This window comes from Scleropages formosus, chromosome 8 (genome assembly GCF_900964775.1).
Source record: "Scleropages formosus chromosome 8, fSclFor1.1, whole genome shotgun sequence".
Taxonomy (NCBI): domain Eukaryota; kingdom Metazoa; phylum Chordata; class Actinopteri; order Osteoglossiformes; family Osteoglossidae; genus Scleropages; species Scleropages formosus.
This window is the reverse complement of record NC_041813.1, coordinates 14035818-14051217: the sequence shown is the minus strand read 5'-3', so window position 1 is coordinate 14051217 and position 15400 is coordinate 14035818. Positions and strand designations below refer to the sequence as shown.

At 41.4% G+C, this 15400-nt stretch overlaps 1 protein-coding gene across 1 annotated transcript in view; it reads left to right on the top strand.

Annotated features, from left to right (window-relative positions):
• LOC108935837 (probable leucine--tRNA ligase, mitochondrial) overlaps positions 1-15400 on the top strand; it is a 39230-nt gene that overhangs the window by 6032 nt on the left and 17798 nt on the right. The window contains exons 7-14 of the mRNA XM_018754741.2: positions 73-162; positions 1043-1186; positions 8495-8602; positions 9532-9691; positions 10298-10402; positions 11189-11304; positions 11631-11914; positions 15181-15279. Coding sequence (XP_018610257.2) covers positions 73-162; positions 1043-1186; positions 8495-8602; positions 9532-9691; positions 10298-10402; positions 11189-11304; positions 11631-11914; positions 15181-15279 — 1106 coding nt within the window. The remainder of the gene's footprint in view (positions 1-72; positions 163-1042; positions 1187-8494; positions 8603-9531; positions 9692-10297; positions 10403-11188; positions 11305-11630; positions 11915-15180; positions 15280-15400) is intronic.

Here is a 15400-nt window from a genome sequence, read left to right as displayed (position 1 = left end):
AAGTCAAGGACCACCTGTATACTTTGAAATCTCTCTAGCTACTTAAACACACGATGTCTGTTCTCTCAACAGGAAATAACCACCTGCTTGCCTGAGTATTACAAGTGGACACAGTACTTGTTTGTCAAACTCTTCAAGGCAGGTTTGGCCTATCAGAAAGAGGTATATGCTTCCTTTTGCCTTAATGCTGTATTAATTTTGTTGGAACACCAATGGAATTGAAGACTTTATTGCCATTGTCCTGCTGTGCAATACAACAAAATTATAGTGGTACTCCCTGAGTTCTTTAGACCACAATATAAAACACAAACATTTAAGTATAAAAAGAGATAATTAAAGTTTAAACGGATAAAATATCTGCTTCCTTTCCAATTTTCTCTCATTTAGCAGCTTTTTGACACTGTACTTGATAAGATCCTTTTGTTGGTTTCGCATGTACATGAATAGAGCCTGATAGTCAAAAGTAACTCCAGTGATGTTATCATGTAATTTCTTTGGTATAGAAGACAATGAAATTTACAGTCATAAGTCTGAAAATGGAATTTCCCCTAACTTCAGTCATCCTAATTAAGGGTGTAATTAAAGTCAGCTGTACAGTCAGGCCTGATTTTGGCAGTCCTGTCCAATATAATTTTCAACATGTTAAATTCTTAAAAAGTCAAAAGTGAAGTTGATGGAACAGAGATTAATGCCATCCTCAAATGAATTTTCTGAGAACCTCTTGAGAAGAGTTTTGGAAGCTTGACAACTTGGACGGGGTTGCATAGTCAGTTCTAAGGATCTGAACATCAGTCAAACCACAGTCAGTGGCATATTCATCAAATGGAGAAACCTTAGAACATTGGTGATTCTGCATGTGAAAATGTTTCAATAAGCAAGGAGTAAAATCAGGAGAACAGCATACAGTGGGCTGCAGGCCTCTCGCCCTTCTTGTATGTGGTGTCATTACTACTGTTTTCTTGTTTTCTTCAAGGTTGTACTGTGTAATAATTTTCATAAACATATTGCTTTAAACTGTGGTGTGTGTCTGTTTTGTTTGCAGGCGTGGGTGAACTGGGATCCAGTGGACCACACGGTGCTGGCGAATGAGCAGGTGGATGAGAGTGGTCGCTCCTGGAGGTCTGGGGCACTTGTGGAGCAGAAACTGCTGAAGCAGTGGTTCATCAAGACTACCAACTATGCTAAGGTGGGCACCTCTTATTCTGGTAAAATTTGGGTTATACATATACTGAGAGACCAGTTGATTTATTTTCTACTAGATGGTAGGTCTTTCTGAACCGTCTCACATGGAATTGCACACAAAAGACTGGGATGGGCTGTACAGCATGACTGGCCTGGTAAATGGTGACTTGGTCCTTTGCTCTTATTTATTTCCAGTAATAATGAAACACAAATATTACCAGATTTTTTAAATGAAATGAAAGTGGTGGCTGCATATGAAATCAAGACTGAAATGTCTGAAAGACAAAATGAGATGGGAAATGCAAATATAACCCACTGCTGCAACAGATATTTCAGTGTTCCCTGAAATAGGACAGCAATGCCTGAAGCTGTTTCCATGGCAACCAGTGTTTCACAGGGCCAATAAAATGACCCAGAACCAGCAGAACCAGCCTCCATTTTGATATCTGACTTAAGCACTGTGGGAGTACCCCCGTAGGGTGTCTGGATGTGTCAGTCCAGAGGCTGATTAATGTTATAGTCTGTGCCGCCCCATGTTGGGAATTAACTGACACAGTCTCACTGGTCCCATGGAGATCAGCAGTTTAAACCATGGGCCCTAAGGAACATCAGAGCTGGCTTGGCACAACATCTCCACATTTGCATTGGAATGCATTTTTGCAGCTTGGAGGGCCTTTTTCATTCCTAGATCTTACATTCACTGCCCTTAATTGAAGTTTTGTTTTCAGTCCCCAATCAAGCTGTAATACTCTTATGCAAATTTTACTTTTTAACAACAGAAGCAGAACCAGTCATTGTTTATCAGTCTGTGCCAACAGACTGGAAAAGATCAGATCCCAGTTGCTAAGAAAGGAGATACGACTGTGTGTGGAAACAGTCGCAGTTTTCCTAATTTGTCATGCTAGCAAAGGTTGACACAGACTACAGCCACAAACTGATGGAAAATGGCCTGATTTACAAGCTAGGTTCAGAAAAGGACGGGGGAATGGGCATCACTGTTGCTGAGATGGATTACTGAAAAAAGCCACAGAATAGCAAAAGGATGTCCTTTACTGACACTAGTAGAGCTTTTTATTGCCCTTCCACGTTTTAACATTTCATCATGATGACGAATTTGTATACTAGACAGGAGGCCACGGCTGGAACAAGCCCAATTAGGAGAAGTGGGAGGTGGATTCAAAATCTGTAGAAGGAAGAGCTGGTAGCATAGTGGTTAGAGCTGCTGGCTTTGGACCCAAAGGTTGCAGCTTTGAATACTACCTCCAGCTGTAGTACCCTTGAGCAAGGTACTTACTCTGGATTGCCCCGGTAAAAATAACCTTGTTGTCTAAATAGGTAAATAATTGTAAGCAGCTCAACATTGTCAGTTGCTTTGGGGAAAAGTATCAGTTAAATGTGTTCAAGTGCTGTGTGTGTTTATATGTATAAATATACAGTACTTCAGTATCAAATACTTGTCAAGCAGTTGGTTGCATTTTTAGTCCTAGGAGAATGAGACCAACCTTGATTTAAAATATTCCTTCTAGAGATTTCCAGGAGTATTACTGTGACATTTATTGCTCTCGATGAGGCATCTGCTAGCCAAACCAAAAAAGTAATTAAATCATTGCATTGATCTTTCAGATAAAAACACTGTATTGAATGCATCGTAATTCCAATAACTTAAGAGATTGTTTTTGATTTGTGTTGCATTGGATTTGAAATACAGTTTTGCATAATTGAAAATCTGTTCAGAATTTTTGACCAACACATTTTGCAGTTAATTCAAATTATTGTTCAGGTGAATGAATACATCATATTTAGATGTGTGGTGTTTCACAGTAGGCACTTCTGGCTTTTTATTCCTGCATGCTTTTCTTCTTCCACATATTTCATCTCATCCTATATTAAGATGGTTCATATTCACAATGCCACAGAAGTGAGAAGTATGCATCAGTAATATGTGCCTTCACTGATGCATTCAGACACACACACACACTTAATGCACTTTATCCAGAGTGCATTTTATAGCCTTGGATGGTTGCCATGGAGATTTTTATAAAGCATTTCAGATTTAGCATGTTTTTTTTCTAAACATAGTTTAGATAGGAACCCTGCTTTTCCCTTGGTTCACTTTTTTAACTTACAGTTCTCATTTCTCCTTTTTACTCTTAATCAGCTCTGTCACTATCAAGTATTTATGTTTCAGATAACAAATATTACATTTTTAAGCCTTAGACATTTTTAAATTTTAATATATGTACTGCTGGTCCAGTCTATTCAAAACTCCTGTGAAATTAAAACTTGTTTTATACATGCTACTGAAGTTTTTAACCTTTAAATGTGTGTGTGTGTATATAAATATATATATCTACTATACAAGCGGTTCTGAAAATATGTGTGTGTGTATCTACTATACAGTATTTATGCTTTTTGTTGTATCCCTGAGTGCTGTGCACTATGTGTCATGCTCTCAGGGCCTCTAGACATGACATAGCCATATTTCTCCAGGTTGTAATGTAATGTAAGGTTACTGCTTCTTTGCTGTATGTAACAAACTGAGAAAACAAAACAATGAATATAGCATGCACAAAAGGCTGGGCACCCTTCCACTCTGTTCATGTGGAGGTAGTACTGCAGTAGTAGTGACAAGCATACAGCTAAACATTTTGCAACCAGCATGGTATAACGGTCTATCCAATATAATTCCTTTTTGAAAGTATCATACAGTATAATATAATTATATACTTTTTATATAATTCTAAAAAATAATGGTACAATAATTCCTCTTGATCAGTGTAAGAGACAAGGCAGGAGACAGGAGATGCAGTTGCCCGTTGCAATGGGCTTTTATTTTCCCTTAGACTGGGGAGAAGGAAGGAGACAGGAAAGGGGGACCAGGGAACAGGTAGGGAGAGGCTTCGTGCTGGTCAGGGGGGCTGGGAGAGTCGGGTTGGTCGGGACGTGGGCGTCGTGTCAGGGATCGGGTTCGAGTTCGCCGCTGTCTCGTTCTCCTCCTCGGTCTCTTCTTTCTACTGCTGGGCACCGGGGAAGAAATAGGGAGTGAAATCAGCCCCAGCTGTGGCTGCTTTGCCCCCGTCTCTGCCCCCTCCCCAGGCTGCCTTGGCATGCTACAATCAGAGTTATTTATCACATGACTCCTCATCCTTCAGGAATACCCCAAAAACTGAGTGACCTCAAGGCTCTCCTGGCTTTATAGATATTCTCCATTGTAAAACATCCTTAACAGCTTGAGGTGACAGAGAAGGTTTCTAACAGAAAGACTGCAACACCTAACTGGATTTCTCTATACTTGAACCCCAACTTGTAACCCCTAGCCCCTAAGCCTGACTGATTCTAGCTAGGCGTTATGTACAGCTGTTAATGTTGGCACAGACATCTCCTATATCTCACAGTCTTCAGTTAATACAGAGCTGTGGAGTAGAAAGCAATTATGGTTTCTTTCAGTGTGTATTGATGCCTGCAGCTTGTGTTTGATTGTGAGCTGTCCCATTTATTCCCCATGATAAGAGCATTGGGGGGACAAAATTAGAATAGCTCCACATAAATATTCTCACAAGGGCTCCATCATTTACCTTTTTGCTGTCCAGTATGGTGACAGGTTATTTCCTGCAGGTAAACATGTGCAGGTGATGCTAGACTTATGACAGAAACCCCTATATAATATACAGCAAACCATAAACATATGAATAGCGGCACAGGGCGCATGGAGTAGCACAGCTGTTTCACAGCGCCTGGGTGGTGCCAGAGGATGTGGGTTCAATTCCTGCGCAGTCTGTATGGAGTTTGCATGTTCTCCCCATGTTTGTGTGGGTTTCCTTCCACAGTCCAAAGACATGTTGTTTAAGTTCATGCATAACGTATGCGTGACAGAGAGAGTGTGTTCCACTGATGTATGGATGGGAGACCATTGTAAGTAGTGTATCTAGCAGTGTAAGTCACCTTGGTGAGTAAGGTGTGTGGGCTGATAACACTACATAGAGTTCATTAGAAGTCGTTTTGGAGAAAAGCATCTACTAAATAAATAAATGTAAACACAATTAAAATTCATGAATACAATGTTGTATAATAGTCAAAGTCAACTTTATTGTCATTTTGCCTATAGGTGAAATACACATACAGGAGGACAAAATTCCATTTCTCTTTGGACCTCTGTGCCACACAAAACATATAGTGCAAATTGTAAACAGGATAATAGAAACAAGACAGTGCAGTACACAGGCCAGAGTCTGGCGACAACATACACAATATATAATATACACAGATAATGTCCACAATGCTATGAAAAGATTTACATAAAATATAAATATAATGTAAATACAAAAAAGCCTGTATGAGACATGCAGTTTAACTGTAAACTAATAGGACTTTTTAAAACTAATTTTACACATAATATACATTACTGTATTTTATTTTAACCAGCATTTCTAAATGTGGGGGGTGCGGTGGCTCAGCGGGTTTGGCCTCTGCCTGCTCTCTGGTGGGTCTGGGGCCCACGTTTCACTTGGGGTACCTTGTGACGAACTGGCATCCCGTCCTTGGTGTGTCCCCTCCCCCTCCAGCCTTGCGCCCTGTGTTGCCGGGTTAGGCTCCGGCTCACCGCGACCCCGCTCGGAACAAGCAGTTTCAGTCAATGTGTGTGTGTGTGTGATTTCTAAATATTTTCTCTTATTTTTTTCTTCTCTGCACCACCAAAACATGTATGTTTTTACTTACTAGCAATTTCAAATGAAAAGTAACTTCAGTGGAATCACAAATAAAGCCTTATGTAAATAAAACAGTTGCTGACAGACACACTGACTGAGTCAATAAGAAATATGGTGCCTTGCAGCAGCATGGCCAGCCGACGTTGTCATACGGTGGCGTTAGATGTTACAACCAGACATCAGGACTATAAATAATACAGTAAAGTTGACTGGAAGGCCACTGTAAGTCCGGGCCATTGTATCTTGTATGTCCTAAGTCAAGGACTTACCTGTCCAAAAAAATTTCTGTGGGTTTGTTTCTGCATCACTCAACAGCCAGAAGACCTCAGTCATTCTACAAGGGATTATTCCATCAGCCAACATCTCTTTAAGAACAACCCAAAAGATCGGCAAGCAGGTGATAGCTGATTGTGGACATCTGCAACAAAGAGAATTTTTGTCCTCAGTGAAAAACAATATGTTTAATACAACCCAAACACTGCTTTGGAGTAGAACTTCACCCAAGTCTATAAGAAAAATGGTGGGAGTGTCATACTCATGTTTTCATTGTGCACAGCTGATTAATTGTGAGTAGCTTAACCATAGAGGTAGCTTTGGAGAAAAGTGAAATGTCCAACCTCCTGCTATCACACAGAGCCACCGCCTGCTCCCTTGATCTGATCTGTTTGCCACTTCTACAGGACATTTCCCCACAACTTGCCTCTATCTCCAAGATCATCAACTCCTCGCTCTCCTCTGGCTGCTTCCCATCAGCCTTAAAAACTGCTCTCATTTCATCTCTGTTAAAGAAACCCTCTCTGGATCCTGACTCATCCCAAAACTACAGACCTTCACCCTTTTCTGTCTCCCTCCTCCATTTTTTGTCAGAAACTCTAGAATGGGCAACCTGTGATCAACTATCTGCATTTCTCACCCAGAATCATCTCCTCGAAGGGTATCGGTTTCGATTCAAAGCTGGACATTCCACCAAGACGGCTCTCGTGGCAATATCAGGTGCTCTCCAGTTGGCTAGAGTGGCATCCCTTTCCTTGTTCCTCATCCTCCTCAACCTGTCTACACTCTCAACTACTGGATTCTGTTCTCCTCCCTTGGACAGCTTGGCATCAAAGGAGCTCCACTGAAATGGTTTGAGTCCTACCTATCTGTCAGATAGATCCTACCAAATGGTCTGCCAGGGCTCCTGACCATCCTCTCAGCCTCTCTTAACTGGTGTCCTACAGGGCTTGGTACTGGGCCCCTACTCTTCTCAATCTATACCTCTTTCCTCGGCCCTGTCATCACCGCGACGAATTCTTCTACCACTATTTTGCCAATGATAGCCAGCTCTTCCTCTCCTTTCCACCTGGAGCTACAGACATTTCCTAGTGCATCGCTGCCTGCCTCTGGGGCATGTTTGCTTGGATGTCTGCTCACCACCTAAAATTCAACCGCTCCAAAACAGAGATCCTGAAACCTCTCAGCTGGCCCATCTTCCTGTTGAGAACTCTGTCAAACTGGACAACTCATTCATTTTCACTACCTCTTCAGCTAAGAGCCTGGGAGTAATGATTGATTCAAGTCTGTCTTTTTTTCAGCATATCAAAGCCACAACCCGGACCTGCAGATACATCCTGCATAACATCCATAGGTCCGCCCCTATCTCACAACAGACTGTACACAACTCCTTGTCCAGGCTGTGGTGATATCCCGCCAGGACCACTGCAACTCTCTCCTATCTGGCTTCCTGGCCTGTGTCATAAAACCTCTCCAGCTTATACAGAACGCTGCTGCACGAGTTGTGTTTGACCTGCCATAGTGTTCCCATGTATCATCCCTCCTCATCTCTCTGCAATGACTTCCAATAGCTGCCCGGATCAAATTCAAGAGTTTAGTTACAGCCTACAAAACCATCAGCAGATCTGCTCCACAATATCTACGAGATCTGATAATTCATTACACCCCAACCAGACTGCTACGCTCTTCCACATCTGCCTGCTTAGTGGTCCCACGGACAAAAGGTGCAAAATCAAAAACACAAAGGTTTTCGTTCTGGCTCTGATGTAGTGGACCTCCCCCTCTTGCACAGAACTGCTGAATCTCTCACTAAATTTAAGAAGAGTCTCAAAACTCATATATGAACCAATCTCTTTTGAGCTCACTTCTCCACTGACCTCTTAAGAGCATGATAAACATGTAAACGTTTGTTTAATAATTTTGTAATTAGAAATTGTTGAATTATGGATAAACATTTATGCAATTGCTCATATGATGTATAATGGTTCATATGCCGGAATGTGACAAATTAACTGTACTTTAGAATCACATGTTTGCATCTAAGTCTTTTCTTCTGTTGATGTAATGCACTTACTGTATTTTCCATGAGATGTTTTTCGCTTTGGAGGAAAGCATCTGCTAAATGAATAAATGTTAATGTAATGTAAACATAAAAATTTTAGGTTATTGATCTGTTTCTTAACATTTACATCAATTTAAATCAATGATGTCACACACTTGTAATCTGATGTAGTTTAAATATGTGAAATGGTTTAACAAGTGAACAGCAGGTATATGCATTGTGGTAGCAGGTGTAGTGTGTGACATCACTGTTACTTTCATGTGTTCAACAGCTGCTCTTGGATGGTTTAGCAGACCTGTCGGAGTGGCATGGAGTCAAGATGATGCAGGCCAACTGGATTGGCGAGTGCACTGGCTGCTATTTTGACTTCCTGTTGAAGGTACACACCTTTGCTGAACCTAAAATACCCAAATACACATTTACATGACTTTCATTTAACATTTACTTTTATTCATCCATTACATTGTTATTCATGATGAAAATACAATTTTGAGATCTCCTTTATTTTTCATTCTTTTTGTGTCGTTCTTTTGTGTTTAAGTCTTATTTTTGGCTTTAAGTTTTGTATAAGGAATGTATTATAGAATATTAATACCATTTCTCAAGAGAGCTTTACTCTTTTTTTCTGAGCTGTTAAGATGAAATGCCCAAAAAAAATATACTTATAAATATTACTGATTTTATATATAACGTGCTGGAAGATGTCGGATAAGTTGAAAACTAACCAGAACATTAAAACTATAAGAGCTAGTGTGATTCCTGTGGGGTTGCTATTTCTTACTCATTTTCAGCATAAACAATATAAATCAAAGAACACATGCACATTAGCATATATAAATAAAATAAAAACAAAGGACCATAAAGGGTTTATTTTTGAAGGCATTTTTCAAAGACGTTCACTACAGGCATGAAATTCAATGTTCTGTTACATTTACATTTATATTTATTCATTCAGAGCAACATACACTTGTTAACTAGTACTGATCTTGTGCCATCCAGGGTGTATCCCCCCCCCCGCAGCCTTGTGCCCTGTGATTCTGGGATAGGTTTTGGATCCCAGCAACTAAATCTGGATAAGTGGTTACTAAAAATGGATGGATATTACTGAGCTGATGTCTTTTGTCCAAGTGGATTTGCAGTTCTCCAGCTCACCCCAAATACAGGCTGATACCTAGCAGTTATTAGTATGAATGTTTACTAGCTTTCTTGAGTGGCTGTACTATGATAAAGGTGTGAAACTAAGCCTTGGATCAATATGTGTCCCACCCCTGTCAGTTATACATCCCTATACATGTGTTTATTCCCAAGGTGAATGGAAAGGAGACGGGGGAGAAGCTGACGGCCTACACTTCATCCCCTGAAGCTGTGTTTGGGGCTGCTTTCGTTTCCATCCTGCCCTCCCATTGGCTTCTGCAAAGTTCCAACCCCTGCTGTCGGGCCCTTAAGGAAGCCTTTCAAACAGGGAAAGGTAAGGAGCCCTCTCCACAGACACACTCTCCAGATACCCTGTTCTGTGCACTTGATTACTGCCGTAAGTATAGTAATAGAATAGTCATAGTATAACCTGAAAAATAGACCTTGTGGGTACACCCTGATGAAGTAAAAATGCGTTTTTTTTGCTATTAAAACTTTCTGTAGTACATACTGTATTATATGAGGGGCATGGTGGCGTGGCAGGCTTAGCTGGGTCCCTCTCTCTGCTGGGTCTGGGGTTTGAGTCCTGTTTGGAGTGCCTTGCGACGGACTGGCGTCTTGTCTTGGGTGTGTTCCCTCCCCCTCTGGCCTTGCACCCTGTGTTTCCGGGTGAGGCTCTGGTTTGCCGCGACCCTGCTTGGAACAAGCGGTTTTGGACAGTGTGTGTGTCTATTATATGTTATTAGTGACATGTGTCTGTGTGTGTATGAATGTGAGATAGAGAGAGAGAGAGAGCACTGCTGCTGTGTGCTTCACTGGTACCCTCTCACAGCACCGACTCGAGGGAGTACTGTTAATGATGACTCAGGAGAACACACACAGTGTCCTGTCTCCACTGTTTCACCTCACTGTGACTTTTCACCCCTTGCATCCCGGGCAGACTGTGTCACTCCCGTCACTGCCCTTAATATGTTTACCGGTCAGGAAATACCTGTAATCATCTCTTCCCAAGAGGAGTTCCAGGATCACCTGGACACTATCATTGGTAAGTGTTTGTGTGTGTGTGTGTGTGTGTGTGTGTGTGTGTGTGTGTGTGTGAGAGAGAGAGCAAGAGACAGTTTATTGTCCTTAATTATGAGATCTTCTCTACTGCAGACAATTGTCTCAGTTACCAGTTGGCATTTTGTCTAGACTTGGGTAACAGCTTTGTTGCAATTTATGTTGTCTTTATATATAAAATATATTTCAGCCAAGTGGGGGGTGCGGTGGCGCAGTGGGTTGGACCACAGTCCTGCTCTCCGGTGGGTCTGGGGTTCGAGTCCCTCTGGGGGTGCCTTGCGATGGACTGGCGTCCCGTCCTGGGTGTGTCCCCTCCCCCTCCGGCCTTGCGCCTTGTGTTACCGGGTAGGCTCCGGTTCCCCGCGACCCCGTATATGGGACAAGTGGTTCAGAAAGTGTGTGTGTGTGTGTGTGTGTGTGTGTGTGTGTGTGTGTGTGTATTTCAGCCATTCTATAGCAGATGAACTCTGACATCTGTCCATGTTTTAGTGTATGTTGCCTGTATAAAACATATAAATGTTATTATTTAATAGTAAATGTTTATTTTAGGCATGTTTCACATTGTGGTGTACTGTCACAGCATTAGACACCTCCATATATTATAGGGGAATCTCACCTTTACCTCTTTCGGACACTTTATAGCACTTAACTAGATGTTTGTCAATATCTCTAAGTGTGCACCCATAGAAAAAGATATTTTTAATATTTTTAGTCAGTCACCCATTTTATTAAATGTTCTCCTTGGATGCCTTGTTACACGCACTGTACACAGGGGTACCAGACTGCAGTGTGGAGGCAGCGGAGTTGGCCAGGGCACTTGGCTTCACATGGGACACAGTGCTACAGACCCACCCTGATGGAAGAGTCACACTGAGCAGCTCTGCAGAGGTGTGTGTGGGACACTCTCTTCTCTACCTCCTGTTGTCTGTCCACTTCTCTCCATTTTGATCTGCTTAGCTTCCTCTCCTTTATCTTCAATCATTGTACATCTTCAGCTGCACATTCTCCAGTCTCTGCTTTCTGTCTTTTTTAAATTTCTAATTAGCTGAAGTTCTTCCATCCCTCCTCATCATCATCTTCTCATCAACACCTCTCATGATTTTCATAATTTTCTTCTGTTTTAATTGGCAGATTGTACTTGTATACCTGTTAACCCCACCTTCTCCTGCTTGCTCTCACTCTCCCTCTGTTTCTCTGTCTCCGTGTCTCCACAGTTCACTGGTCTCAGCAGGCAGGAAGCCTTTGATGCCATCACTCAGAAAGCCAGGGACAGGGGTGTGGGTGGCCACCTCACCAGTACCAAGTTCAGGGATTGGCTCATCTCCAGGCAACGCTACTGGGGCACTCCCATTCCTGTGGTACACTGCCCCACATGTGGCCCAGTGCCAGTGCCCGATGAGGAGCTACCAGTCACACTTCCCCAGCTTTTGTCTCTAACTGGGAAGGGGAAGTCACCTCTGGAGGCTGCTACCCACTGGATCAACACGGAGTGCCCCAGGTCAGACTGTGAGGCTGGCCTGAGGGCACTGGGAGCACTGGGGGGGTATTGGTGGCACAGGGTGCACTGGGTGTAATTGCTTTCACTTGAGCCAAGAGATGTGAGGTTTGTATAAATAAGAATCCTAGTGCTCCAAGGCTATGTAATATGATTTAGTTTTATTAACATTTATATGTTTAGAGTTTTTGGAAGTGGGAATGTTTTCATTTTAAAAAAGGCCATTCTATTTGTTTTTTTAAAGAAAAGTATAGAAGTTGCACTAAAATTTAGCAAAAGGACATGCAGACTGGATTTCAATGCTGTTCATTCTAGGAATTCTTGATGTACAAACCCCATTTCCAGAAACGTTGGGACACTGCCTAAAAATGCAACAAAAACTAAAAACTGTAATCTGTTCATTCACTTGGACCGTTATTTAACAGACAAAAGGACAAAGAAAAGATTTTCAGTGTTTTCACTGATGAACTTAATTCTATTTGTTAAATATAAACAAATTTAGAAATTGATGCCTTCAACACACTCAAAAAAAAGTTGGGACAGAGGCATGTTTACCAGTGGGTCACATCACCTTTTCTTTTAATTGCATTTTGTAATCGTTTGGGAACTGAAGAAATCAGTTGTTGCAGTTTTTCAAGTGGAATTTTTGCCCATTCTTGCTGTATGCAAGACTTGACCTGCTCAACAGTCCGTGGTCCCTGTTGTCTGATTCTCCTCTTCATGATGGTCGCCATACATTTTCAATAGGAGACAGATCTGGACTGCAGGCTGGCCAGTCAAGCACACACACTCTATGCCTCCGAAGCCACGCTGTTGTAACTCATGCAGAATGAGGCCTGGCATTGTCCTGCTGAAATAGACATGGAGTTCCTGAGAAAAGACGTCGTCTTGATGGCAGCATACACCTCTCCAAAATTCCAACATAAGTCTCTGCATCAGTGATATCTTCACATATATGCAGATCACCCATGCCGTGGGAACTGATGCACCCCCATACTATCACAGAGGCTGGTTTTTGCACTTTGCGTTGGTAACAGTCCGGATGGTCTTTTTCATCTTTGGCACGTAGAATCCGATGTCCGTTTTTTCCAAAAACAAGCTGAAACGTAGACTCGTCTGACCACAGAACACGTTTCCACTGTCTTTCGGTCCATCTCAGATGACTTTGGGCCCAGAGAACTCGGTGGCGTTTGTGCGCAAAATTAATAAATGGCTTCCACTTTGCATAATACAATTTCAAGTTGCATTTCTTGATGCAGCGGCGGACTGTGTTGAGTGACAATGATTTTTCAAAGTACTCCCGAGCCCATGTGGCTATGTTCATCACAGTAGTGTGACGGTTTCTCAAACAATACCGCCAGAGTGCTCGATGGTCACGTGCATTCAGCAGCGGTTTCTGCCCTTTGCACGATTTTTCCTGACTCCCTGAATCTTTTCACGATATTATGAACTGTAGACGGTGAAAGATCTAAATTCTTTGCAATCTTGCACTGAGAAACACCGTCTTTGAACTGACTGACAATTCTCTCATGAAGTTTGGCAAAAAGTTGTGAACCACGACCCATCCTTGCTTGCAAAGACTAAGCCTTTGGTGGATGCTCCTTTTATACTCAATCTTGATAACCTCACCTGTTACCAGTTGAAGTGCTAATTGTGGAACCTTCCAGAACAGTGTTACTTGTAACCTTTTCAGCCTTGTTTTGCCTCTGTCCCAACTTTTTTTGAGTGTGTTGCAAGGCATTAAATTCTGTTGTTTTTTTATATTTACAAAATACAGTTAGCTTTGTCAGTGAAAACGCTGAAAATGTTTTTTCTGTACTTTTATCAGTTAAAAGTTCAAGTGATAGAACAAATTACAGTTTTTTAGTTTTTGTTGCATTTTTAGAAAGTGTCCCAACTTTTCTGGAAATGGGGTTTGTAACTCTACCTAGAGTCTCACTGAGCTTTGCCTTTCCTTCCATAATAAGGAAATAATGCAAATGATAAAATAGGATCATGTGATAAAATACAATGAATCAGAATACATTACTGGCAAAAAGAGTAAATACTAAAGAGTAAATAAAAAAGTAAAATAATAAAATGTGAGTACACTCCATCAATAGTAATGATTATGCAGGTGATCTAGAAAAGTGAGAAATTATTTTTCAGTTATATGTGAAACAAAAGGGTAGGGCACACTCAAATTTGTTACCTTTACATATTCATTCAGCAAACACTTTTTTCCAAAGTGACTTCCAATGAAGATTTTGTAGTAGTACCTGCATACACCTTATTCATCCAAAGTGACTTACAATGCTAGAGACACTAGATACACAATTTAAATACTGTACATAAATTTAATTTGCCAAATACACACCTGTGTTTCAGCTGGATGCTTTCTACATTGTGCATACAAACTGTGAAAAAGACACAGTTTACAGAACATATGACAGGTTATAATTATCGAACACATAGATAACAGGAAAGAGACCAGCGATTAAATGGTGCACATAACATAAATCCAAGAAGACAAGGGCTGCTCACGGGTTATAATCATTAATGTAACAGTAATGTAAGGAACAAGTAATAAAGATCAACCTGAATTTAAAAAAAAATTAATTTTGAAACAGTGTAAAGATATATCCTAGTAAAGATATATCCTATTTAAAAAAAAAAAATTAATTTTGAAACAGTGTAAAGATATATCCTTGTTGAGATCATATGGTGTGTGTGTGTGTGTGTGTGTGTGTGTGTGTGTGTGTGTGTGTGTGTGTGTGTGTGTGTTTGTGTGTGAGATCATATGGTGTTTAGAGAGTGGATACATGGAACCTCCCTCTGTAACAGACATGTGTCTCTGTCAGAAGCCCTCTTTGACGACTTGACTAATTCCAGTCCTTTACGCCAGAGAGCACCGGCCTCATGTCCCACTGTGTTGAATTATCTGGCAAAGGGGGATTTCTCATCCTTATTTCTAAAGGATCTTTTGTGATCAGTTCTCCCTTATTTATTATGTGAGGGGAAAACTACCTTTTAGTTTTTTCACATAGTAAAAAATTGTACAAGCAACACAGGAGACAAATCACATTTCTAGAAAGACTTGTTATTCTTCCCTTTATTTTCAGTACTTTGTCAGCAAGTGAGTGAGTGTGTGTGGCCTCCCATTATAACATGTGAACCAGCCAGTTTGAGCAAATTACATGTCCATCATTTGTGATAACTGTGATAATGCATTTTGTGACAGGTCTGTCTGACAGTGTGTAACACTCAGTCCCTCTGTACTGTCCACTCAGGTGCCAGGGTCCAGCACGGAGGGAGACGGACACCATGGACACATTTGTGGACTCGGCTTGGTACTACTTCAGATACACGGATCCAAAGAACACACAGCAGTACGTTGACTGGGTTCAGATGTCAGGTCCTACCTATCTGTCATGAGGCATTATGGGTCATCCATTCATTTTACTGATGGTGCAAAAAGCAGATGGTGTACTATGGGTCTGCACATCTGGA